Source organism: Talpa europaea, assembly GCF_964194135.1.
Source record: "Talpa europaea genome assembly, chromosome: 11".
Taxonomy (NCBI): domain Eukaryota; kingdom Metazoa; phylum Chordata; class Mammalia; order Eulipotyphla; family Talpidae; genus Talpa; species Talpa europaea.
Window position 1 is genome coordinate 22,820,380 of NC_140078.1, and position 26,617 is coordinate 22,846,996.

The window sequence follows — 26,617 nt, forward strand, 5'->3', positions numbered from 1 at the left end:
CACTCGCTGGCAGGTGCCCATCTTCAGCCACTGCCCACCCAGTGGGGGAGGCGGGCTCAGGGCAGCTCCTGGAGCAGACGGAGCACATTGGCCTTGTAGGGGTTTTGTTGCCCAGGGGCCCCCCGCAGCTGCACGGGGTGGAGGCTGGGGTGGGGCGGTGTGGGCTGCTCCGGGCAGTACAGCTCGTTCAGGAGGAACCAGGTGGAGTCTGGGTCTACCTTCATCAAGTGCAGGAAAACGCTGTGGAGAGAGCACAGGGGGTGAGGGGAGGGCTGAGGCAGGGGAGGGGAGGGCTACGGTGCCTTCTAGACTGCTTGAGAAGAAACTGGTAATGCCAACTCACTTCGGATAGCAGAACAAGCACACTTTAGTTCCTAAGTCAGGGCCATTAGGATGTGCCAAAGCCTAACAGAAATAGAGGCAAACAGTTTCATATCCAGCGACATAGAGAAAAAAAGTAATTAGAACGGAACAATATTGACATCAAACAAACACTTGGCAAAGAAAGCAGTTACGTTCTGGGGTGTAAAGCGGGAGTCTTCAGAGGGAAGAAGACTGACAGGGCCCACCCTTCATGACAGGCTCTGCCTGGCTCACAGGGCCAGAAGTGGGCAGAGCGTCCCCATCTGCTGGGGGGCCTCGGCAAGCCCCTCCCTTCTGGGTCTCCAGCTCCCTGCTGAACGCTGCAGTTGGACCCCTTCTGGCCAAGAGCTGTGAATTTTTGGTGGTGTGGACTCAGGCAGGGATCAGATCCAGTTATTCTCCTGGAGCAGACCTGGCTGGACACCCCACCTCCACCCTGGTTTCCTGCAGGGGATGCAGACAGGCCCTGGTCCCCAACCATCACTAAGGCTGATGGTCTTCATTTTTAATTTAGGGGGTCACAACACTTGCCTCTTGTTTGTTCACATCCCACCTCTGAATCTTTGATCTCAAGCCCAGGGCCACAGTACGGGCAGTCCAAGTGTAAGCTTCATGCACGTAGCCAACGAGAGCCACTTAGTGTGGCTTGTCAGCCCTGAGAGGACTGAGGCACTCCCCTCGTCGGGCAGCTCCCTCTCGGCCAGCGAGGTGGCCTTGCCTGGCCATTTACCTAAGCGGTTGCCCCTTATTTCTCTTTCAGGGCACCCTTCCCACAAGCATTTGCCAGAGCAGATTCTCACAGTTAACAAGTGACTTATGGTGCACAAATGAATTAAGATGACCTCTGTCTCTGGAATATCTACAGTCTATAAAAGGATCTAAAGGAGGGGTTCACTGTTCACCACCGGGGAAGGCTGGAGGATTCATGTTATCACGCTTCACCAGAGAAGGGGCTGTGGGAGGCTACTCAATTTGGCTCAGTGCCAGTTTCTTCTTTTCTAAATATGGGGGCTGGATATACCTTTAGTCAGGGCTTTGCTGGGGTTTCAATGAGAAAACACAGATGCTGCCTGACCAGTGTCTCATGTCGACCCCTGAGCTGCCAACTAATCCGCTGCACAGGATCATGTCTTACTCTTGACCACCATTCCCGGGAGCCCTTCTCACGCTCTGGGATGTCAGACTGGAGCCTAAATGGTTGCTCAAGGAAGTTGAAGTCTGTTTTTAATCTCATTATAATCTGAAAGGCCTGTGTCCTCAGGGGGTTTGGTTTTACAGGGACACTGCAGGAGACTGGGTGAAGCCAGGTTTGCTTTCTTCCTTGGATTTAGTAGATATACGCCAGGGCAACAAGGGAGGCAGGTGGGCACGGGGCACTTCGAAAATTTCTCTGGTCTGTTTTATGCCTAAACAATTTAAGTTTTCTTTACTTAGTATAATCTTATGTTTATAACCTCAGCAGCGGTTGCTGGAGAAGTGATTAGAATATTCTAATTCATTGTTTCCACTTCACCGCAGCAAGGAGATGGGGCCTGCGTGGGAGACAATTTTTGTTTAAAAACAAAAATATCTTTGATAATTAGAGTGGCAAGGGAAATTATGAAAAAACACCAAAAACGGGAAGCGGATTTCTATTTACACGTGACACAGTTGACAGCTTTCCCTGGTGCCAAAGACTGTTAGAATGCAAATGGTTTCATTTGATTTTTTTTTTCCCCCTTTAGAGAACTGGAACAATTTCTTCAGCTACAGCACGGCACACTCTCGGCTTCAAGGAATATTTTGATCTGGGTAACACCCAGCAAAGTGGTGCCACGGCCCCGTTCAGTCACAGCTCTGCTCTGACTTACATGGCACGAAAATGTTGCAATGTTCATTTTCTGAGTCCTTTTTAACATGCTAAAATGTGGATGTTGTATTTGCTGACAGGAAAGGAAAAGGAAGCCAGCTACTTTCTTTGCCCTGTGAGGTCTCTAAATAAAATGCTAACGGGAAGCCAAGGGGAAAACGTGTGCAAAGTTCACCTTTTATTAAACAAGAGCCGAATTCTTGGAAGAATTATTTTGGGGCTCAATTCTTAGCTCTTAATGGGGTGGACTCTGCAGAACAGCAAGCAGCGATGCCAGTTCCTTCTGCTGCCCTGGCGGCCAGAGCGAGAGTTCGCCTCTGTGAACCTCCCTCCCTTTCTCCCAAGGCAGAGGGTCACACTTGCCCCACCCTCCTCACAGGAAAACACTTTGAAGTGTATAATGAAAACACTTCCTTCCAGAAAGAGTGTGTGTGTGTCTAAGGAGTAATCATCACTACTACCAGCCCAAGCAGCACGGCCATGCTATGGAAAATTCTCAGACACCCTGAAAAGGGCAAAACATTTGCTGTTGGTATCACTCATCATTTCCCTCAGACTGACTTAGTGGGGGTTCCAAGTTCTCAGCTGATGGGACTCTAATTTTGCCCATTTTTTTTCAGGAAAAAATGAATGTAGTATCTTTACCCACTGCATGCCTGGGCCAGGAGCAAGGGCCATGCCATGCAACTGGGTAGCTGTATTCCTGTTTGGCCAAAGGCTTGTCAGCTGCTGAAGCATAAAAATGGACAAATTTTGAACCTCAACCCTGCTTGCTTTAAGCCCCTGGGAGCTGAGCCTGAGGACTTGGAGCTTTTGTGTGAGTGCTCAGACAAACTCTGGTCCCGCTCGTCCTGGTGCCAGTGCCTGCCCATGCTGAGCGGGGCACAGGGCTCCTGCAAGCCAAGGACCTAGAAAGCCCTTTTTGTATAATCAAAAAACCAGAAGACAAAGACAGGACTGCTGTGTTGTAGTGACTGGGGCAACTGCCTGGAAAATGTCCCTAATATATCTTGAGACGTGGCAGAGATGGCTGTTGAACATGCCAAATGGCCAGCTCCAGCTTTACAAACCCAAAGAGAAACACTTAAAAAAAAAAATATATGTACACCATTTAACTCCTGAACAAAAATTTCTTTCTCCTTCCCCCAGGCCCAAATCAGTGGCTCCAGGGAGCACAGTTATCAAGAGATTATCTGGTCCCCAGAGTTTCGGGAGGCACTCAGCTGTGCCTCATGCCTCCCAGTGTCCTGAGGCGAGTGATTATCTCTCAATAACCTGTAGGGCCGTGTAGCTTAAATGATAACTTGACTTTAAAAAATTTAGAACTCGCCGTTAGGCAGTTTCTAAGCAACCTCTGTTTCCATGGCAAAGAAGCCTGGTGTTTATACTGATTTTTCACTTAAAATGCGGTTTTATTGAATTTCACTTCATGCAGGCAGCCATTTCCCTGCACTTCAGCCCTATCTACAATTGACGGGTATCAGCAAGTACCTAATAAACTCCAGACACCAAACCAACAGAAGCAGCTCATTCCTTTACGATCAATACTGGGGTGCTCTGTGTGACAGAACTGGGGGAGAGGTGGCCTGGGAAGGTAGGAAATGTTCTCCTAGAACATGGTGGGCTGGGGTTGGGTCCTATTTCTCATAATTCACCACATGTTTACTAGTACCTGGTCCAGCAAGCTCAAGCGGCATGGGCTACCAAGATGATGGACAAAGGACTCTCTGTCTGACAGGGAGGTCAGGCTGGTTGGAGAGGCCCACGACACAACGTGCAGAGGACATTGCTGGAAGCCCTGTGCGGGGTGGAGTGGGGAGGGATTCCTGGCAAGTCGCCTCTCTGTAAAGAGGGGGCTACACTGGATCAGCTCTAAGGCCCCTTGCAGCCCCAACAGTTCACAGCGGTTCTCAAGCTTGGATGCCGAATGACAGGCTCTCACCACGTCCTCCCCCAAACCAAAAAGTCCTCTACTGCAGACACTAACATTACAGAATGTTACTCACATCTTGGTCGAGACAACATCTGCAAAAAGGGAACTCCAGAAAACCACCAGCCAATCAAGACCCAGTAAAGCTAAATAAACTGTAACTGAAATTCAGAGCGCCCAGCTCTCCTGGGTGACAGGCTATTCTTTCTCTGTCAATTACTTGCTTGAGGGATCTGCTGCTCCTTGTTTCTTTCTGGATTTATAAAATGCTCTCATGAGCTGTCTAAGTAAATGCCAGTGGTAAAGAACTTGTGGCTTTGTGATGTTTGTTTGTTTGTTTATTTATTAAGGGCTTCTAAAGAAGTCATTCAGGGATGTCTCCTTAGGAACGTGGTGCCGGCTGTGTCTACAGGGCCATGACTAAATGCATTCAGAAAATATACCCAACTTGTTGGAAAGCAGGCACATTCACAGTTATTTTAGCTTCCCTATTCGTTCCTCCCTGGCAGAACCTCCTCCACACTCCTTCTCTGGCCACCCCTTCGCTTATGACTCCACACAAGCTGATGCCACAAACGAGGCCGTGTGCTTCGTTTTAAACAAATGGATGCTCGGGGTGTCATGTGTCCCAGCCGGCGAGCAGCAGGGCGATGTTTCTATACTTGGTAATTTACTCTAATGGGTCTCGGTTCATTGGTTAACCAGTATTTCAAGCCTGTCCTTTCTTGCTATTCAATTTAGCTATCTTCTCCTGCATGGAGGTCGTTTTTTGTTTCTAAATGTTAGAAATGGAGGATTATGACTTGAAGCAACGATTTACCTTCCAAATAAATACTACCAATTACCTTTGCAGCTACACATACTCGTTAGAGTTAACTATATTTACGTGTTGAAACTCATTCATCTATCGATCTCGCTCCCATCCACATCCTCACACTGAGAGACCTATATTAAAAATATTTAAATGCAACAGGGAAAGGATTTAAAGCCATAAACACCAGTAGAAGCTTACAAGACTAATCAAGCCCCTAAAATACCACAAGACAAAGTATTGTAAGCACAGTGGAATGACTCCATTGCTTTGTGCATATTTAAAAAGATACGGCACTGTGAGGCCCAATCTGTTACCAACAGTTCAAAAATAAGCCAGAATCTAGGAGGGTTTAAATCTCACTGGGGCAGGATTTAAAAGTAGCCCCTTCCATCTGGCTAGCTCGCCTGTCTCCAGGCCCCCCTGCAGGCCCAGATCTCATGCTGTTGCTGCTGCTGCTCCGAGGCAGCACAGACTTCAGAGTGGTCCTCTGTGCCCAGCATGGAGTGGACCGGGGTCTTGGCCCAGCAGGTGGTATTCTCAGGCTACACGCAGTGTCTCCTGTTCTACCTGGAAGATTCGTACACTTGCAGATAAAGACCTCTTCTTAGTGGCTTGCCCATTCTGCCCCCTCCCTGAGCTGTTTTCCTATAACCAGCACTCTGGCAGGAAGCCAGCAGGATCCAGTGAGGGATGCCTGAAGCAACAGTCCTGGGAAGTACACGTCTACACTCACGGTAGGGATGCCAGTGTGCTGGTCCCAACAGGGAAGGGATGCCTGTGTGCTGGTCCCAATAGGGACGACCCAGGAAGAAAAGTTCCCAGGGTGCAGCACCAGGAAGCTGTGCTTCTTTCTGAAAAGGTCCTTTTCCTGTTTTGGTAATGACTGGGCAGTGCATGACAGACACTCTCCCTCTTTGCTTGGCCTGTTAGGAAGCCCAGAGCCGCATTTAAGGCTCATCTCCAGTGAGGGTGCAGTTCTGCGTCTGCATTTTATATAGCAACTCCAACCCTGGCTTCACCTTATTTTTCCCTTTAAAAAATTTCTTTACTTCCTTTTGACTTTGCTTCATCGCTTAATGTATAAGATGCCCTAAGTCTTTTTTTGGAATAAGGAGTAAGTTTAAGTGATAAACAACTACTGTTTATTGATTTTTTACTCTGTGCTGATATTTTGTGCTAAAGAATTAATACACAGGACGTAACTGAATCCATGTAATAATTTTACAAGGTGGAAAATAAGAGAGGCGATTATTTTAGTCTTATAGATGAGGAAGCTACTCACAGATAAGATTTTGAGGAGTAAATTAATTTACCCATTGTTATACCACTACAGGGCAGCAACGTGAGGCCAGCTCTTACTTTGTATTAATCTTCGAGATCTTTCAACTCTCAACAAAGTGTTTGCTTCCTAAGAGTCCCTCAAGCATTTTTTGAGTAAGGACACACATAAGAAGACAAGGGAGGCCATTTCCATAGCTACTTCACTAGTACTGAGATCATCACATTCATTTTAGCTTTTTAGGCTTCCGGGACAGACCACAGACCCCGCAAACTGGTGCGACTGCTACCCTGTGGTCTGCCAAGGCTTTTGGAATCTGAAATCCACTGTGTGCAGGTGGCCTGGCCACCAGGCACGACCTGCCACCAAGGCCATCCTTGTTCCCAAGCCAGCACGGCACCCCGCTAGTGCGCACACCCCACGCTTGGTGGTAAAATAGTTGACCGTGGCAGATGATCAATCACATGACAACACCAAGGAGGCAAGGGAGGACTGGGAACATTTGATTTAAGTGGCACAGAGGTCCCTGCCTTCGGATCTGAAATGCAGCAACCCACTTTGTTTGTAATCTGCATGGCAGATGTCTCTTATCTCTGACACCAGGAAATCATGCCTATGTGTGCACTGTGAACAGCTTCAGATATGGGTGTATTTTTAGAACAATGAGCCTTGAAAAGAAAAGCAGCAATGCCTGTCAAAAGATGGATAATAGGAAAGCTAACTACTTGGGTCTGGATTTGTCAACTATTAATCAAATGTCAAAAGGAAAAATATGAGGAGTGCCCTCATTTCCATGCTGGGTGCAATCCGAAGGGGTAACAGCTTTGCAGCCCAAGCTCAAACAAACTGCCCATACCATTTAAAGGGATGAGCTACTAATTTCAAGCTCAGCTGAACTAACGGATCACCTCTGTGGCTCCTGATCCGTTCAGATATAATAGGCCCACGTGTGGGTAAAGAGAGGCGTTGGGCTCTGACAGGGATGAAATGAACGAGCCTGTACCAGTCTGTGTTCATCCAGGGTTTGAAGGCACCGGCTGGTTCTTTGATGGGCTGGGATCCTACTGCTAGAAAGAAAGCGGGGAAGTCAGTCAGTAAATGAACCTTCAAACCTGGTCCTGACTTCTCATGCAAACAGCAGTAGAGGGAGGTGGTACAATTAACATAAAAGAGGGCCGTTGCAGGTGAAAACCCCGGTTCAGATTTCAGTAAAGAGAAAGCAGGCAAGTGTGTATGTGACATAATGCTGCATATATTTGGTGCGTCTACATATATCCCACATAGGTGTGCATATATAAATATACCTCCAGAAGTAAGCACGGCGAAGGCAGAGGCCTCCTCACTCTTGCCCCCTTCATTTTCAGTGCCTGGCACACAACAGTTTCTTAGTCGACAGCAGAATGAATGAACATTAGTGAATTCCCTCACATATTAATGCGATTCATCTGCACAATGATTCTGGGAGGAAAGTGTCATCACTACTCCTTGTTTATGGAGGAAGGAAATAAGGTGCAAGGAAACCAAGCCATTTGCTCAAGGTCACAGAGCCAGTAAGAGCTGAACTAGGTTTGTTCACCTCCAAGACAGGTGTCCTTTGTCCCATACACGTAGCCAGGCAGAGGAAGCTGAGAAAGTGTTGCTCCACCCCCATCTAGGACTGCAGCATCTAGGATCTGCACAGGCAGCAGGTGCACCAGCTGGTCACGACCTGCTGCATCCAACATTCTTACTTGGGATCTGGAGTCAGCAGGTGAAGGAAGGCCTGGGGTGGTGACTATTGTTCCTCTACTGTGAGACTTACTGGGAATGGACTTCATCTTTGTAAGACTAGGTACTGTCTAGTTTTGTTCCTTTTAGCCCCAGGGTAGAAGACTCAATGGAAGATTTAAGACCTCACTGTAAAACACAGGGAGCCTCAGAGGCTGTTCAGAGATAGGCCCAAGGAGTGTGGTTTTAATGGAGTTGAGTTGAACCAGGCTGAGAGCATGTACTGGCTTGAAGGAAAAAAACACAGAAATTTGGGGTATGTGCTCTCATCTCAAATTCCTTTCAAGTATGGGAAGGAAAAGCTCCATGACCAGAAAAGCAAAGAACTGTGGAGGCCCACTGCATGCTGGGAGCTATCTTGGAGGCTTCCAGGGCCACTTGGGAATTTAAATCAGTTAAGTTTGCCTCTGCCTTGGCAGAGGTGGGGGCGTAGCCAACACAACCTGTTATTTTGTAATCGAGTGCTTACCCTCAGGGACACTGCCTTATTTACAACTCACAGTAAGCTGACCCCTCCTCCCACACTCCAGATATGATTTTCTCATGTGTTATCCATTGAACTTATTTAACTAGATGGACTTTGGGGGAGCTAGTAAATTTCTTGCATAGCCAGTTAACAGTGACACCTGGTGGTAACAAACAGCAAGGTTACACCCCACCCATTCCCTCCCCTCCCCCCAAGCTACAAGATTTACACCCCTCTGTGCAAGGCACATTCGGTAGATAAAAGCATTAAACTGGAATGGCATCTCCGTTCTTAGCATTTACAGCCTCAGTTATATCAGCCACCCTGATCAATTTCCATTTCTAGAGTTTACAGCCTGGATGTAAAAGCCTGCCACAAAGGCTATATTTAATATAACAAATTAAAATAGCAAACACAATCTTGGTCATTCTTTGGAGCCAGGAAAGTGAATAGAAGGAATGAAAAATCTAACAGGAATGCACACAGGTACTTTCACAGCCCTGCCAAGTGAGCCTCCATTCCAAGGCAAGGAGGCAGCCCCTCAGTGGCCCTGAGGCCCACCTTCCAGACCCTGAGGGCTGCTGGCTCAACTCCTTACGCATTGAGGGAGGCCTCGAACAACTACTTACCTCCTCACCAGCCCTGGCACAGGGGCCACTTCCAAAGCAGCTGGTCATCTATCCAGTGCTGGAAACTCAGTACCTCTGAGAAAGCCAGGGCATCTTTGGCTTTTACTGGTCCTTCTGAATACTGAGTGAGGCTTGAAGTTTTGTAACCCTTGGCCACAGAGTTCCCTATTGGGCTTTTAACAAGAATAGCAGCCTTCTCTTCTCCATTGAGAGTGTGTGTGTGTGTGTGTGTGTGGGGGGGGGGGGCTGTCACTGACTGCTGTGGGGGTAATACCCAGGAGGGGTAAAAGTAGATACAGGGGCTGGTGAAGAGGTTAGGAGGTAAGAGATGAGGGTGGCCTGGCCGAACTTGGAGCTGAAGGGAAGGTGACAGTTTTACGAGATTTTGCAAATTAGGCAGACAGGCTTCACTTCTGGAATGGATGTGGGTTATGAAGGAAAGAAGGGAAGAATTCAGGACAATCAACTGGATGCAGGGGGAGGCCATTTGCTGAACGGGTGGGGGGGGGGCTCAGTCTCATTCAGGGGACCTTGCTCATCAGTCCCCGTAGGTGTGATTGTTTCAATAGTAACCGGCCCACCCATCTCCCTGACCCCCTCTGGTAATGAGGTTCACAAAGAGACCAGGTTTCCCATTGTCTCAGGCTTCTTCCATTTAGAGAGCTCATTAATTTCCGAATCAAAATGCCAAATCTGCTCCTGATCAAGGACAACACTGATTTTTTTTCTCCTGACTTCAAAATAAGTTTGCAGATGATGTGTATGTGAAGCAATCAACCTTGCACACTTCCTCCCCTCTTAGCCCATCAGAGGGAGGTCATCTGACTCAACCAGGGGACGGAATGCAGCAGAGCAAACAAAGGCACTGCAGTCAAGTGGTTTGGCTGCATTTTCCTCCTTCGGAGGTACCTTGAATACCAACTCTAGAATCAGCTAGGTCCAATTTTGGATTTACTTAAATAGCAAATAAATAAATAAATAAATAAATAAATAAAATCTAAACGAAAAGATACTGGATTGTGAATATTTGTGTGATGGGTCTAAATGGAAAGCGGGCCTTGGAGTGAGTGCAGGAAAAGTAAAAGGGGACAGTGAATGGGAAAATCCCTTCTCTATAACTCTTGTTTTTAACAGGCGGCCAAAGGAATCACTTCAAGATAAATTCGGTATGTTCTTCAGTTGTACTTAAAATCACAGCACGATTAGCTTCAGGGACACTGCCCAGGGGAGGACTGTTTTCACTCTAAGTTGGTTCTATAAGGAATAAGAATGTCTGGGGACAAGATGCTGCTTGGGAAGTGCCCCTGTGCTAGAGAAACCATGGCTGATTCTGAGCCTGGGGAATGTGACCAGAAAGGGATGTAAAGAAAAGAGGGAGCTGGGGAAATCAAGAGCAAAACATTGCAAAGGACAATAAATCAATTCAAAAAGATATTTCCATCACTCCCAGAGAGTGCAAGGCTTATAAGGGAGCAAGTGGGCTTTCCTTATTTCACAGTCAGAGCAGCCTCTCACCCTTCAGGGGATGGATGACTCCCAACCCATCAAAGATCAGGCACACTTCCCCACAGGCCTGAGGAAGGGGAGGGCCTGTGCTGTGCTCTGGAGTGTGGAGCTCAGGGTCCAGAGCAGGACACCATGCCCAGCACAAAGAAGGGTTTCACCTCAGCAGCAGGCACCCAGGGGACGGCAGATTCAGGCTACAGGCTGCTCCTAGCTGGGAGGCGAGGTGGTGAGAGGGGGGCCAGAGTGCATTTTGGGTCTTAATACTGGGATGTTGCTGTAGTTGAAGTTTCAGCTTTTGAGAAACACCCCTTAGGCCATCAGAGGTGGTTCAGTAATTCTCTAATAAGCAAAACTCTTGGAAATTAGAATCACATAACTTCAGAGTTGGAAAAGGCCTTCTAAGCCATGAGTATAGTGGCTCTTAACCTTTCTTGGTTCACAGACTCCTATTATGATCAGATGTATGTTATGAACTCTGTCTAGAAGAGAGCACCTATATGCCTGCTTGCACAAACCTGATTTTGCATGTAATTTGCAAGCATTGCAGATCAGCAATCCAATGCTTTTGCTTTGCAGATAAGGCAGCTGAGGCCCAGAGGCTCCAGGGTCACCTGGTGACTGGAGGAGTAGGGCCTTCTGACCAGGAGAGTGCTTTGTCCCATTGAGCACACCACCATCCTGCTTTTTGCCCCTTTGGAATTGTTGCTGACACTGCAGCAGAGGAAAAGGTTACTTACAAAGAGAAATGTGTCTAGTGAAAATACCATCTCTTGAGTTGGCACAGTTAAAGAAATCATCTTAACCTGGCAAGAAGAGAGAGAAGAGAAAAGAGCAGAGATGCCTCAACTCTGCTCACCATTAGCAAATCATCTATAATTTAGACCAAACGTAAAGAGATGCGGGTGATCAAGCAGACGTACCTCCTGGCAGCCTCTTGTAATTTCACGGGCTGTTTGGCACTGAGGTAAATCAAGCAGGCATCAGCCACTTTATTCAGGTCACCCTCACCTGCAGAGGGGAAAAACAAAACAAGCATTGGCCCTCAGACTTCATCTGGGATGAGCAGTAACCAACTGCTGTCTGGCGAAACTGGAACAGCTAGACAAGCTGTCTGGGCTCTTCATGCCATCCCACAGGTTAAAAAAAAAAAAAAAAAAACCAAAACAAAAAAAACAAACAAACCCCAAACCCAAAACCACATCAAGATAAATGGATCTGAGTGAGAACAAAGTAAGAGCTGAGGGATGTGCACCCAGAGAAAGATGAGGGGAGCATGAAACAGGAGAGTGAGCTGAGCTGAGGACAGAATGGATGGTCTGTGACAGGTGAGACGGGCTGGTACCCACCTAGGTCCAGTCTCTCGCAGAGGGGGCCCAGGCCCTGCAGGACGGCCAGCTGTAGCTTGAAGGCTAGCGTGTGGGAGTAGACTGGGCCGGCCCTAGCGCTGACGGGAGCCTGGGCAACGAGCGAGCCAGCCAGCTTGGGCAGGACGTCTTTGCAGAACCGGCTCCTGAGGAAGTCACAACACTCGCCTCCCAGCGTACGCAAAACCTGCAGAAACAACCCCCAGCCCAGTGACTGCACATCGCCAAGGCTGCCAGAGAGCTAAAAAATGTTTGGTAATTCAATTTCATCTAAGTCTCTGCTTGGGAAAAAAATAGAATTACTGCTGTTAATTCCTTGCCCATGGTTTGTGATTCTGACAGTTATGAATTTGGAGGTCTCTGCTCCCAAGGCATGGCTGCTTCTATCCATAAATACAGATTACATGGAGAATAATTCAAAGGAATCGGGTTGGATGAATAATATGATTAATACCTTATTTCCTCTCTGTTTTGTAAAAAAAAAAAAAAAAGAGCTTAAAGCAGTTCACATATATCACCTCTTGAATCTTCCTGACATCCCTTGAGAAAAGACTGGTGCTTTCAATTCTAGCTAGCTGAACAAGCCTGGACACCGAGGGCCAGCTGCTGCACAGGCGGGCATCGTGAGGGCAGGAGCTGGCGGGGTGCCCCAGCTGAGTCAGAGCAGAGTCCCCATGTTCACAGTCGAGCCAAAGTCTCCCCACCCCCACCCCGCACCCTGTCCCATCCACTATCTCTTATGCACATCATCCTCTTCCATCTTTCACAACAGGCCGTTTTTTGCATGTCTCATTTTAAACTTTCTCTAGCAGAACATATTGAAAGGTTTTAGCCCGCTGCACAAGACTGAGGATAATAGAAATTTCTTTAAAAATTGGTAAGCAAGGCAGAACCAGCATGGAGCGTGTCTGCTGACTTGGCAGAGAACAAGGCGCTTGTTTCGCGCCCCTCGGCTGGACTGCCCGAGGTGCTACAGGCCTCAGGCGTCACCTGGGAGTGAAAAGGCAGCCTCAGTTACCACACACATCTTTATATATTTTCGCTTTTCTACACTTGCTGTCATTTCATCACACACACAAGGGTAAGATTTAGCAAGACTTTCCTCCCTCTCCCCTCTCCATCTTTCCCTTGCTTTCCCTGCACACACACACACAGACACAGCTGTCATTTTGTGTTTTGCTTTGGGAAAAAAAAAATATTAACAGTTTTCTATGTCTTAAACGTAAGGTTATATTTTGGTTCAGCATATGCTGAAGAATCTGAGAGAAAACCAAAATACTTTTGTGAGTGTATTAGTTGCATTCCTGACTTCATTTTACGTTCCTACACATCTTTTTTTTTCTTTGCTTCATCATCCTGCTCACCTACTTCTAATTTATGTATCTTGCCATGGTAAACATGCCTCTGGCTTACCTTGAGTGTTTTTTTTAAGAATACTGAAGGAAAGAAATTAGTAAGCTAAAATAGTGTGCTAATACAATTCAAACTGAGTCAGGGAGAGCAACGCCTTACATATATATATAGATTTTAACTTCTCAAAGTATTTCACTAAACGGTTCCATTTCATCTTTGACTACCTCACTATGTGAAAGATGGGCTAATTATTGCCAAGGCCCTCTTGAAAACAGTGGTCATGGGCTCTGCCACTGGGCTAGGCAGACGGTGCCCATGGCTAGAACTGTGGCTCTTTCATTTTGACTCTTGCAAAGAACATGGGGGGGGTGGGGTGGGTTCTGAGGTTGTGTGATCTTGAAGAAAATTCTTTAACTTCTCTGAACCCGGAGACAACAGTATCCACCATGCATGTCTGTTGTAAGGAGGTGAACTCACTGCCAGCAAAAATATCCACCTACTTTTCATCTACTAATTCTCTTTGCCTCATATTTCAAAGACGGCTGACCCTTATTTTCTTCCTTGTGCTTTTCTTGTTTTTCTATATTTTCTCCAAGGCATATGACATTGTAATCAGATAAAAAGAGAACCAAGCCCAAAAGATACCAGCGAGCTCTGCGTTCACTATCCCCACCTGGCAACTAACAGTGGAGGGTACAGTGCTATACCTGGAAGGCTCTGAGCACCACCAGGGGGTCATCGTTTGTGAGTCGGTGCACAAGCGGGGGCCAGGCACGATGAGCCAAGGGAAGGAGCTGGTTCTTGTGTGACTGTAGAACCACCACACACAAATCCAGCACATCCAGGACCTGAAAGAAAAGAGGACATGATTTCAGCAGAGAGTAAAGGTCTGAAAGCAGATACCTGGGCCCAACTCACCATTTTGGAAGAAAAAAAATTATAAACTTATTAACTGACTATTTACTGTGTCCTGACTACAGGCCAAGCATGGCTAAGGAGCAGGAACAAATTACATGTGTTCTTGCCTTCATGGGGCTTCCAGCCAACTGGAGAATAACCTTAACTAGGTAACAACCAAATCAAGGGATTACCATTGTGTCAAGTGCTAGGAAGGAAAGTACAGGGTGAAATTTCAAAGACACTAAAAGAAGGATGGAAACCATCCAGACTGTGGGAGGGTTTCTCTAAGGAAGTAACTTCTAAAATGATACAAGAAAAATGAGTAGGAGTCAGTCATGCAAAGTGAGAGCAAGAGTGTTCCTGGACTGGAAACAGTAACAAGGAGGACCTGGAGGTGGACAGCTTGCAGAATGTGACAGAGGTGGGGCTGGACCACCAAGGTGTCCCATAAGAATTTTTTATATAGTAATAAGAGCAGTGGGGAGCCATCAACATGTTTTAAGGAGGAAAGTGACAAGATACGATCCATGTCTGAAAAGGTCATTTTGGCTGCTGAATGGGGAAGGTACTTGAAGAGGGAGAGAGAAGTGCGGAGGCCTGTGAGGAAGCCACACACATATCTACACGAGAGGAAGAAAGTGATGTGGTCACATGATGGTGGCAGAGGCAGAGAAGTGAAAGGATCTGGAGATGGAGTGACTTAAATCGCTGAAAGATTCATACTGGGGAGATGAAGAGGTGCCAACAAGAGCTGCTTTGGTTCAGGTTTAGCAACTGAATAGATGCAGGTGCTGCTTAATGAGATAGGAAGGACAGAGGAGTAACTGCGAGGCCAGTGAGATGAAGCTGTTACTTCTACATGGAGAGGTCAATTAGGCATCTGGGATGCAGGTCACCCTCAGAAGAAAGGCTTGGGGTAGCCTAGATGTAAATTGGATTTTCTGCCTTCCCGGAGAATGTTTTCTGAGCTCTCATATCTCAAAGCTCGAAGCTTCGTGCCCCCGGTGGTGACCAGTCAGGACAGCATTCCTCCCACAGACAGGCTGCCTCACAGGGCAGGTGAGGGGTACACTGAGTCAGGAGAGTGAAGTCAGCAATGTTAAATTGTAAACCCTTACTGGATAACTACTATGTGCTGGTTCGCACTAAGGTTGGAACAGACACAAAGAACAAAAAAGGCCCTGTCCTTGAGGGGTGAATATTAGGCAGAAGAATAACAGAAATCTCAGGATAGAGTGAAAAGCAGAGCACTAAAGTGGAAATGGACTTGGTATCACTGACTGGCTTTGAATTTGAGTTCTGTTACTCACTGGGCAAGTTATTCATCTTTCTTTCATTCACAGATACACATTCCCCCTCTTCCTGGTTGGCTTCTTCTCAACCTTTTAAGTTTTAGCTTACCTGTTACCACCTCAGAGAGGCCTTCCCTAATTTGGTCTAAAGCAGAATAGAAGCTCTTATTCAACAGGACTTGGTGTGGAGCAGGTTTCCAGTATTGTTTGCTGCATGGCTGCATTAGTTTTTACCACAGATCCTGTTCATCGCCCTCAGCATTTCTTCAACTTGTATGTGTATGTTGTGTATGACCTTTTTTCCCAGGAGAGATAGGCAGTTCCATGAAGACAGAAAGCACGTCTGCTTCATCTCCTGCCTGACCTGCAGCAGCTCAGTGACCACTAGCAAATGAATGAGTGTAAATGCCCACTTGATGCTACTTGTTTCATATTTATAATCCACAACTCAATGAAGTAGAAGCTGAGGCTCAAAAGGTGAATTAACTTACTCAAGGTCACAAGGTTAATAAGGGGCAGAGCCAGGATTTGAACATGGGTGCGTAGGTCTGATTCCAAGGTTGAGGCGCTTACTTAGTACAGTGTGTAGCTGCTACAAAGCCTCCATACAAGGGGAGACACTTTGCTAATATGGCAACCAGATACCTACTATGAAGTCCTGCATGTAGCAGACACTTCACAAGTGCCTTCTGAATAGCACAGATGAGTATTAAGAAGTGTCTCTGGGAAGACTAATCAAATTTCACAAAACACTGAGCCTGAGACTTGAGATAATCTGTGGATCAGGGTTTCCTAGTGCACCACCCTGAGCAGGGCCATGTGCTTTCAGCATTGACAGTAATTCACCCAGGCAGCTGTTTCTCCTATAGGGTGGTGGGGAGAGCCGGCTAGTACATGTTGCTTCCTTTTGGGTATAAGATCTTCCCCCAGGTGATACTGAAGCCCCGCTCCCATTCCCACACCACCTCACGGTCCTGTTATTGGAGTCACTACCATTTAGCTTAAGTCTTTGCTGATGGGGATGCTGCTTGGGAACCTGCCAGCCAACAAAGATGGAAGATTAGGAAAAGTGTTGATATTTTTCCTAGGATGAAAATGGGGACAGAAACAGAGATAAGGGCTAGCATTAGACTTGGAAGAATGACCACTTCAAAGTATTAAAACCTGCATCCTGTATTAAGTCAGCTTAGAAAATGATACCCTTTCCCAAGCCTATGGCTTTCTTTTCCTTGGAGAGTCAGTGAATCTCCAAAACTTTGTGGTTTTTAATCCCACAAAGGGAACTCAGCTCCCTTTTGGCATGTGAGCTGATACAGAGAGATGTACACCATCATCCCACAGACAGATTCCTCTTGAAGCTCTCTCTTGGCCACCACACATGGCTCAGGAGATAACGGCAGCGACTTGCCCATGCATGTTGTCACTTGCCAACCAGACCAAACCTTAGTCCTGTTGTTGTGTGAATGCAAGGAAAAGGCTGCAAACTGACCTTTAAGCGGATTTTCAGATTTTTATCTGACAACAAGTGGATGCAGCGCTCCATCACGTCCGTGGCGATCTGGATTTGCACTGGCAGTGGTGGCTCCACATTGGGACCGCTGTCGTCCTCGTCTACTTTGGGAGGGGCTGACTGCTCCTCTGGAAAAAGAGCATAGCTGGGGATGTTGCTTTCTGAGAGAGGCCCCACTCCAACTTGATCCCCCAACCTCAGATTCAGGAGGACTCACAGAGGAAATGTCTAAGAACTGGTCTTAAGGTTAAGTTAGGAGTCAAATTAATTATAACAGCTAAAAACTGGGAGGAAACCCTGTGTCACTCAAGGAGGAATGGTTATATATGCCAATGGTATAGCTGTACAATGGCATGTTAACGTAAGAAGGGTATTCGTAAGGTTTTTGTTTTTTTTTTTTTTTTTAAGATTTATTTATTTATACAAGCACAGGGTACAGTCAGAAGCGCGGGAGGTGAGAGAATTCACTAGAGCCAGAGCGGGGCGCAGAACAGGCAGAAGGACCGAAGTACACTGCTGAGGGGAGCAGTGGGCGGCAGGAGAGGTCTGTGCGCCATGTGGGACCCTCGCCTGGCGGCCGGGATCGAACTGGCACTGCAGAGGCTGCGGGCAGCTTCGCAACCCAGCGCTCAACCGCTGCGCCACCAGGGGAGGCCCCTTCGTAAGGTTTTAATGATGAGGAAAAATGCTTATGGAATTACATAGTATTAAAAAAGCAGGCTACATTATTGCAGGCATGAGTACTCTTAAATAAATTTTTGCATGGGAACAAGTACACCAAAATGTTGCAATGGGGTCATGAGACAATAGATGATTTTCATTTTTTCCTGTACCTCTGGTCTTTTAAAATTTCCATTATTAAAAATTTTAAATAAAATCATAAGAGGGTAAAGTTGCAATTTGGAACCCTGAGGCAGTACCTTCCCTGGTAGGCTTTTGCTCTGCCCTTCACTCTCTTTCATTTCCTCTTTGGTTCACCCATGGACTAAAGGGGGCACCTGTCTGTGTTCTCCACCAGCCTGTAAGATCTTTGGATGGTCAAGATCAAGCCTCACTCTGTATGAGAGACAGTACAAGGGCAGCTTGGTGCAATACACAGGGATGGGGTTTCGTCAGAGGAGGCCTTGTCTCCACAACCCATTAGCAACTCCTCTCTTCCTATATTACCTCATCTGAAAAAAGGGAACACAGCTTGTATACCTCATATGCTTGTTGAGGGAGTTCAGTGAGAGGAACGCCACCAGCTATTATCATTCTTTCACTGCCTAGAGTAGTGTGTTGCATGAGACAAGCATAAATTTGTAAGTTAAAACAACAATAAAAAGACTTGAGAGTTGAAAATCAGGCTAAATTCCTATCCTGAAAAAATGTCCTCTATCTAATTATAGCTCCCAGCTCCCCACACCCCCATTACGGGTTGTGTTCATTTCCATTGAGCTGAACATTGCTCCCTTAACTTTTTCCCATTTCAATTTCCTCTGTTGGAAAAGCAGAATCTTATAGTAGCGACCACACCTGTCTCTAACAGATGCTGAAAAGATAAATGAAAATGCATTTGTAGAATGTTTGGATTTCTTGGAGAAAGGGACCTCCATATACAAGGTGCTTTTATTGCGCTTAAAACAAAAAACGCATGTCAAACCAACTCTAACCTGAATGTTCTTTATAATGCCAAGTGTGGGTATGTGCTTGATGAATGATAATTATAAGAATGATAAGGCTCTGTCTTTCTTCCCAGAAGAGGATCTGTTGTCACCTATTGCAGAACGTTATTTGAAGGATGAGGATTTTCTGTTTTTGGAAGAAAGGTTTGATTCATTCAGTCTGCTGCTAGCAAACATCAACTAGAACCAGAAGATCCTAATCATGAAAGAATGGATTCCCTGACAATACTAGAATTCAAACAAGAAGGGTAAATCCGGATTATGCCCCCCTTTTTCAGGGCTTCCAGGTTTGAGTGAGGGGAGCAGTTCACAAAAAGAACTGGGTTGGCTTAAGAAACAAAACTGAAAAGAAAAAGCCTGATAGAGTTCTGATCAGAAAACTGTCTCTGGGAAGAGCAATGACATGACTCCACAAAAATCATTATTTGGACCCTGTGCTGCTTCCCTGCTATTTAGAAAGAATTTGTTGAGGTTAGCTGCAATGAGCTACTATTTCCTGTTATCCTGGAAGTATTGGCTTCAGTTCACCAGAGTCTCAGAGCAGAGATTGCCAGAAAAAAAAAAAAAGAAGGAAAAATGAAAAAAGAAATCTGCTTGATTCCAACCTAACAAACTAATTTGGGACTCAGTTCGATTTAGGATAGTTCTGAGACCACCAAGCTCATTATGACTTGGCATTTTATATTTGCAGAGGAGGTTCTAATAATTTATTAATCCTTCCGTGACCTGAAGCTCCAGATTGAGCTTGTGAATAAAACAACAGGCCAGAGCTTCAACTGGACTGAACTCCCTTCTCCTTTATCATATAAATTGGTAAGAAAAACACTGAAATCTCCTACCAATAAATAAATGGACAAAGCATCTTAAGAGACAAAGGGCTTACGCTTATTATGAAAGCCTACAGAAAAATGTTCAATCTAGCCTGTAATCAAAGAAATGCAAAGTAAAATAACAAGAACCATTTTTACTCATTAAAATTAAGCTAGAAGACTGGTGATAGGCATTGTTGGCAAATATGGTAAAACCAGTATTAACTACACTGCTAAAAGAAGGTGTAAATTGATACAACCTTTCTGGAAGGCAATTTGGCAAGTATAAAATAATGTTCATATCTTTGGCCCAGAAAGCTCACTTATGGGATTTATTAAGAAATATGCAAACAGGAGGAAAAGGTCACGTGGACAGAATCATCCACTGTAGCACTGTTTTTATGTGAAAAGCTAGAAGCAACCAAAATTTCCCACAGGGGAATGGATACTTAGTAGCAGCTATTAAAGCATTAATTGTGAAAACTCTATAGCAACATAGAGAGTTATTATATAGCTAAGTGCAAAAAGGGTATAATGCATTAAAACCATGGGCACAACCACATAAAAAGATGCAACAAAACAGAGAGGCAAAAGATTACATGCAAAGTGAGAATGTCCTTGGTGGGGTGATGAGGGACTCATTTCCAAACTCTTTGTAATGATATTTCTTTTTTACAATTATCTGCTTCAAAAAGAAGAAAACAGTTAAGTCATAATAAATAATAGTTACCTTCTTCATTATCAGAATCGGAGACATTTCCATCTGCCACATCCTTTTCCTTGAGGTAGTTCAGCAAAAACTGTTCAATGTCGTCAGCAGTGGTGGTATTATTCTCAAGTCCTTTCTCAAGAGTTGCTGGTCCTTGGCTCAAATGGCTTCCCTCATACCATACTCTTCGCTCTTGGAGTTGCCCAAGACTGTCTGATTTTGGGAACCACTGGGCTGTAAATAAAGCGTTATATTTTTTTGTCTTGCATTGTCACTTATCTTTATACAACAGTTGTTCTTGCCCCTCAGGTGCAGATAATAAGTTATAACGACCACCTTGGTCACTGACAACAGGCATTAATGCGTTATCAGAGTAAGTTCTTTGCCACCGTCTACAAAACCCCTGCGTCATCCAGTCCCTATTGGCTTCTCCAGCCTCATCACGCACTGCTCCTGGTTGCCCTTTACTTGACCATCTTCTAGTTCCTCTGATGCACCAGGGACTTTCTGGTCCCAGGACATTTGCATATGCAATGTCAGGAACACTCTCCTCCCTTATCACATCTGGTTAACTCCAACTTACTTTTCATGTCTCAATACAAATATAACTTGCCAGTAAAGCTATCCCTTGACTCCCTAATCTAATTTAGGTCCCTTATATGTTGTCTTATATACAGCACCATGTTCTTTCCTTCAGATCAACTCACCATGGTTTGTTATTCTATTTATTTTGTGTACTGTTTAGTGTCTGAATCTCCCCTTAGACTCTATGACCTACAATCACCACTGGAAATTCAAAATGCCCTGCATGAAGTGGGTGCTCAAAATATATTCTGAATGAATACAAATGTTCACGTGACAAGATTCTGAGGATAGGCTACACTACTCATTTGCAGAAGACAGATTATAGTCTTGAGAATGGACACAGTTTCACATATTTTTTGACACAAAATGTTTAAGATGGCATTTTATTTCCAAAGCTTTTCCTTCTTTGGTGATATACCAATACTTCTGATATTCACCACAAAAATAAATCTTAAATATCATGTTCGGACCAGGATTTTCAAACTGTGCACTAAAGATCATTGTTGGGTTCTGCAGAAATGTCTCAGGCTCACAATAGTGAAGGCACCAAGAGATAGCAGGTTAACAAGGTGGTAGGTTCTGGATCTCTAGCCCTTCTTTAACTAGAACAATTCTAATTTCAACTATTTTTGTATATTGGGGTTCCTCTGGGGTTATTCATTTGAATAGAGGATCTTAATTCCTAAAGAATGGGACAATCAAAAACCCCATAGCCTGAATATTTTCCCTCCTTTGAGATAGTAGGATGGGGGAGTATAGAAGGCAAAGCAGTGGGGTTAGGGTGAGAAGGGGAAAAAAATCTGATAACCTTGAGCACTCACATAGCTCCTTTTTATCAAGGAACAAGGACTACCGACACAGAGTGAGAGCAACAGCAGATGGGAGATGCCAAGCACAGGCAACTGAAAGCAGCAGAGAGCAAATGCTAGAGACGAGTCTTTAGCTATGTCTGCAGGTTCCATATGTAGGGTCACTGTGCCCTTTCTTCAATGCTCCAACCCCAGGTCCACAGTGAACTCTAAGGGATGGCATTTCCAACTGGTTGAAGTCAGGATCCAGCATTTACACTTCTTAGAGTAGAAACATCACAAAGATTATTTCTAGATTTAAGGCTAGTGCTAAACATTAAAATACTTGCTCACAAATAGCTTTTCAACATATGAAAAGAAGCTCAACCTCACTCTTAATGCAAATTAAATTTCAATAAGGTGCTATTTTTCTCCTATTGGATTAGCAAAGATTAAAAAGCTGGGTAAAACAGTGTGGGTGAGAGCATGGCAAAATTGGCACTTTGCTATATTGCCAATGGGAGTCAAATTGGTACAACCTCTTTGGAGAGAAATTTGATACTGTCTATCAGAAAATTTAAATGTACTACTCTCTAAGCCAATATTTCTCTTAGGAATTTGCCCTATTGAGATTGTTAGACATGCTCAAAATGACCTACAAAGATACTCATTTTTTTTTTTTTTGTGGGGGCCAAAGTGCCCGCTGAGAAAGGACTGCCTAAACATGTTGGCGCAGCTCCTCAGGCCACCAAGTAGCCTGGCACATACAGAGCCTGCAGGTGAGGAGGTGGCACCACCTCTCCCTGCCGAGTATGCGGCGCAGTCATGTTCTAATTTTCAAAGTTGTCCTATTTTTTTCGTGTTTAATCAGCCTGCCAGCAGTTGATGCTAAGCAGTAATTTATCTGATGGCTCTTGTCCTCACTGTGCTACCTAATGCTTTTCAATCAATGTATGTGAAACACTGTCCTTAAGGTAACTCAATTTCCTTAAACATGTTCTGGTTCTTTCAAGACTTTTGGGAAGTTTTCTGAGAACACACTTCCACTCTCATCTTAGAGTGGCCCTCAGTTCAATGGGGAAAGCTATCCCCAATTTTGCCTGTTTTCCTCTAAGGCTCTCAGGTCAACCGGAACCATCCTCATTTTCCTCTTTGCAAAGGAGACCCCTCCTCCTCCACCTCCCCCTCTAGTAAAGAAAAAGTGCTACACAGGATTTCTCCTTGAGAGATTACCAAAGACATCAGCAGTTCAAAGCAACTCAATTTTTTAGGCCCAAACTGACATATCTCCTGAGAGGATATATGTAATAGGCCTTCTCTTAATATATTTCTTCAATCTCAAACTGCAATGTGGTATAATTTCCTAAAGCACTAGAAGTAGAAGTCGGGGCTATATTTGGACTATGGAAGCCAGTGTGAGCCTAAAATGTCTAAGTAGGCCTTTCACAACCAGGTTTCTCTTGGTCAGTGCTGACGTCCCACTGACTAGCCCAGGATACAGGTGTCTGAGTGGTTGCAAAGTAAAATCCAAACTCTTTCCCTTAGCCTATAAGGTGCTGGAGAATTGATCCTTACCCACCTTTCTAATTTAACCTTGTACCACTCTCTCCACAATGACCTTTCTTCCATTCTCCAAAGATCATTTTTTTCCCTCTAGTTCTTTGTACCTGCCATCCTCTTGCTCAAATGTTCTTGGAAACCACAAAAAGAATGTGACAGCCCCATGCATACTGATGAGGCCTTCTCAGCCTCAGGTCTCAGCTTTAGCATTGCTTCTTCAGAGAGGCCCTCTCTGACCACTCTTCGTCAAGTAGCCTGTCCCTGTTACTCCCTTGCATTGAGTTGCCTATTTTCTTCACAGTGCTTATTATTGATTTGTTTACCTGTTTCTCCTTGCAGAAGCAAGAATGTTCCATAAGATTATACACTATGTTCACTATGTATTCATTACTTAGCACAGTGTCTGACATATGGCGGGTACTCTTAATTGAATGGAGAACAGTTGCATTAGACTAACTGTCTAAACCTTTGCCATTTTAATGGTGGCTAACACCTCCAACAGATACCCAAAAGGGTCAAAGAGAAGAGAAGAAACTCAAACCAATTCACAAAATTAAAGGGTTAAAATAAGTTTCTAGACCTGCTTTGTCTAATATGACAGTCACTAACTATCTGGGATTATTAAAATTAAAGTTTCAGTTCCTCAGCTGCATTAAACAAAGTGGTTAGTGGCTGTTGTATTGGACAGAACAGATACAGAATATTTCCATCATCACAGAATGTTCTGTTGGACAGCAGAATTCTAGATTTTCTGTGGACTAAATAATACATGTCATTTCTGTTTTCCAGCAGCACAGAAACTGCCATCTCTAACACAAAACAGCAATGGAACCCTACTATATCATGTGGGACTGGACAACTATCCAAATAACATCCTGCATAATATAACCACAAATAATAGGGGAAAAGATCAGACAAACTAGGATATAGTCATCCCCCAAATTAGCATTAAAAAGGGCTCTCCATGTACCTAATGCTGCCAGCAGAGCATGCAGCACACTCACAAAGGAAGAAGCTCTCTGATCATAAAATTGGTCCAGGGTGACCAAGATATCCTGAACCACATCTGCAACCAAAGGCAGCAGACTAGCATCTGAGTTCCGCAGCATGACTTCTAAGACCTTTGGGGTATGAGGGTGCAGAGACAGATGACGCAGATTTAAAGCGATCCCATTCACCAAGTAGTCTGAATTTTGATTGATCAGGTCTTGCAGGGAGTCATAGCTACAAGCATGGCAAATGTCCATCATGGAACTGGTAGCTGCCTGACTGATGAGCAGTGTTTGGTCTCCAGCCTTCTCCAGTACTGGATAAAGGGCTGACATCAAGAGCAAACGAAAATCTTCTCCTAGTGCATATGCAAAATGGCCAATCCCTTCCAACTGGATGCATATTTGCCAGATGTTGCTGTTCATGGAACAAACAGTGGGACTTGGCTTTGAAAAAGAAGGGAAAGCTGTAACTTGGCAGGTCTGGGTACTAGATGTGATGGCCTGGAGGCCAGACTGCTTCGTCAATAGGTCCTCTCCCATTTCTTCAGCTTCAATACAGGTAACCAAATACCAGTTTTCTTGGCTTGTGTATTCTTCAAATATAGATGTCACGATCTCTCTCAGTTCCTCTGGGTTTGTTCCAGTATGTTTTTCATGAAGATGCTCCACTTCCAGCCCAGCAGCCCCTACAACCAGTTCATTAAGAATCATGGCAGCTTGCTTCCGGTAAACCACAGACTCACGGTACAGTTCCATAAAGTGATCCACAAGCAAATAGAGGTTTCCATAAAAACCAAGAAGCTGACAAATCTGCCTCAAGAGCAGGAAAACTCTCTCATCGGAGAAGAAGCGGAAATATCTCCTTTGCATTTGGCTCCATGGCCGCGAGGCTGACATTTTTGGAGAAGCACTCAGATAGTCAGAGTTCCAACGCCGCTCTTCAACGATTTTGATGTCAGCCACGTCTAGTTCTAGAACTTGGATAAGTGCTCTGGAAAGCCGCTGCAGATGGGCCACAGAGTTGAGGACAAAGTTCACTTTTGGGCCCAAGAGTTTCAGATATCCAAGTAACAAGGAGAGTGTGGAGAATTTGCCCTGGTCATCTTGAGAGTCCATCAGGCGAGGAAGAGATGTGGCAAGAGAGTGGAGGTTTTCTGATAAGATGTCAGCAAGGGCTCTGTTGCCTACCACCACTTTCTGATCTGCAAAATGTTTCAAGACTTTATTGCACTGAGCTTGGACTTCAGGACGCTCATCATTTAGTAGGCCCACCAAAGCTTTCAGAAGGGTACCGGCAGATTCAACAAGTGACTGACTGCATTTCAAAAGAAGGGTCTCAACAAGTTCTATCAGCTCCAGCCTCACCCTCCAATGTGGGTGAACTGAAACACACTCAATAATCTTTTTAATCAGGATAGTCAACTTGTCTCCAGTACTTTTTACCCAGTCGGCTTCCCTGTGAACCATCAGCTCTGCTACTCTCTGCTCCACTGCAGGTTTTGCCTGGACCTTTGAGATTTCTCTGAGCTGTTCATCAGCCATAATGAAGCTCACGGTCTTGTAAAAGATGTTTAGGGAAGATACAACGATGCTGTGCCCTTGTTTAAAGTCTCCTGTGATAACCCTGGTCAGTGCAGTAGAGATTCCAGGTAAAAAACAAGCAAACAAATCCCCCAGCTGCTTTTGCTCAAGTTCATCCAAAGACCTAGGATGGTCTTCACAGTCACACTGAAAGAGGAGAACCTGTAAACACTTTAAGGCAGCAATTTTAATTTGCTTTGATTTCTCCTGTTCTGCTAGGCCTAACAGTAGAGATACAGCAAATCCTAAACGAGGCAGAATGGAGGGTTCATAAAAAGTCAGAATGATGTCCCCATAAGTGGAGTGCATTAATGTGCTGAGGCCCTGAATGACAGCCAGTTTCAACTCCTCTGACACGGCTGCAAGTTTTTGGGAGTTAGGTGAATACAGACAAGCAGAGAGTTCGGAAAAGAGTTCCTGGAGAAGTTCTTGTTCCTTCACACATGTTGAGGAGAGGACAAATGTGAGGCATTCCACCACGCTCTGGATCAAGCGCTCTCTTTTGGGACCCGGGGTCTTCAGGACAAACCGCAAGGGGAAGAGGATGTACTGCTGAAGCTCCTGGAGTGCGGAGTCACTCACGGTTTGTAACTGTGCCTGCAGAAGTTCCACGTTCTCTACCGTCTGGGTCTTCGTGAGCTGAACACAGACTGGACGTAAGACGCCAAAGGCCTGCTCAGGAGTATCAAAAACTGCCATGGTGCAACAGCCTTCCTCTCACCGAGGAAACATCCTGCAGGTCAGAGGAAGGAAGGAAACTTTTCAGTGAAGAGGGTCAAGCTCAAAGTATATTCAGAGCGGATTTGCTTCATTCATTCAACACTCACTGGGGACCTACGTGCCAGTCACCGCAGAAGGCACTGGGGGAGTAATGAGATGGGAAAGAGGTGGTGAGGGAAGCAGACGC

The 26,617-nt window shown here is 45.2% G+C and overlaps 1 protein-coding gene across 1 annotated transcript; it reads right to left on the reverse strand.

Moving 5' to 3' along the window:
• TTI1 (TELO2 interacting protein 1) lies at window positions 1-26,424 on the reverse strand. The gene is made up of 7 exons (XM_084247664.1): window positions 24,108-26,424; window positions 20,226-20,438; window positions 17,002-17,150; window positions 14,028-14,168; window positions 11,950-12,154; window positions 11,524-11,611; window positions 1-240 (listed from the first exon to the last, which is right to left on the reverse strand). Exons 1-7 carry the CDS (start codon window positions 26,407-26,409, stop codon window positions 57-59), a joined length of 3,282 nt encoding a protein of 1,093 aa, XP_084103790.1. The 5' UTR covers window positions 26,410-26,424; the 3' UTR covers window positions 1-56.
• Window positions 26,425-26,617: the final 193 nt, after the last annotated feature.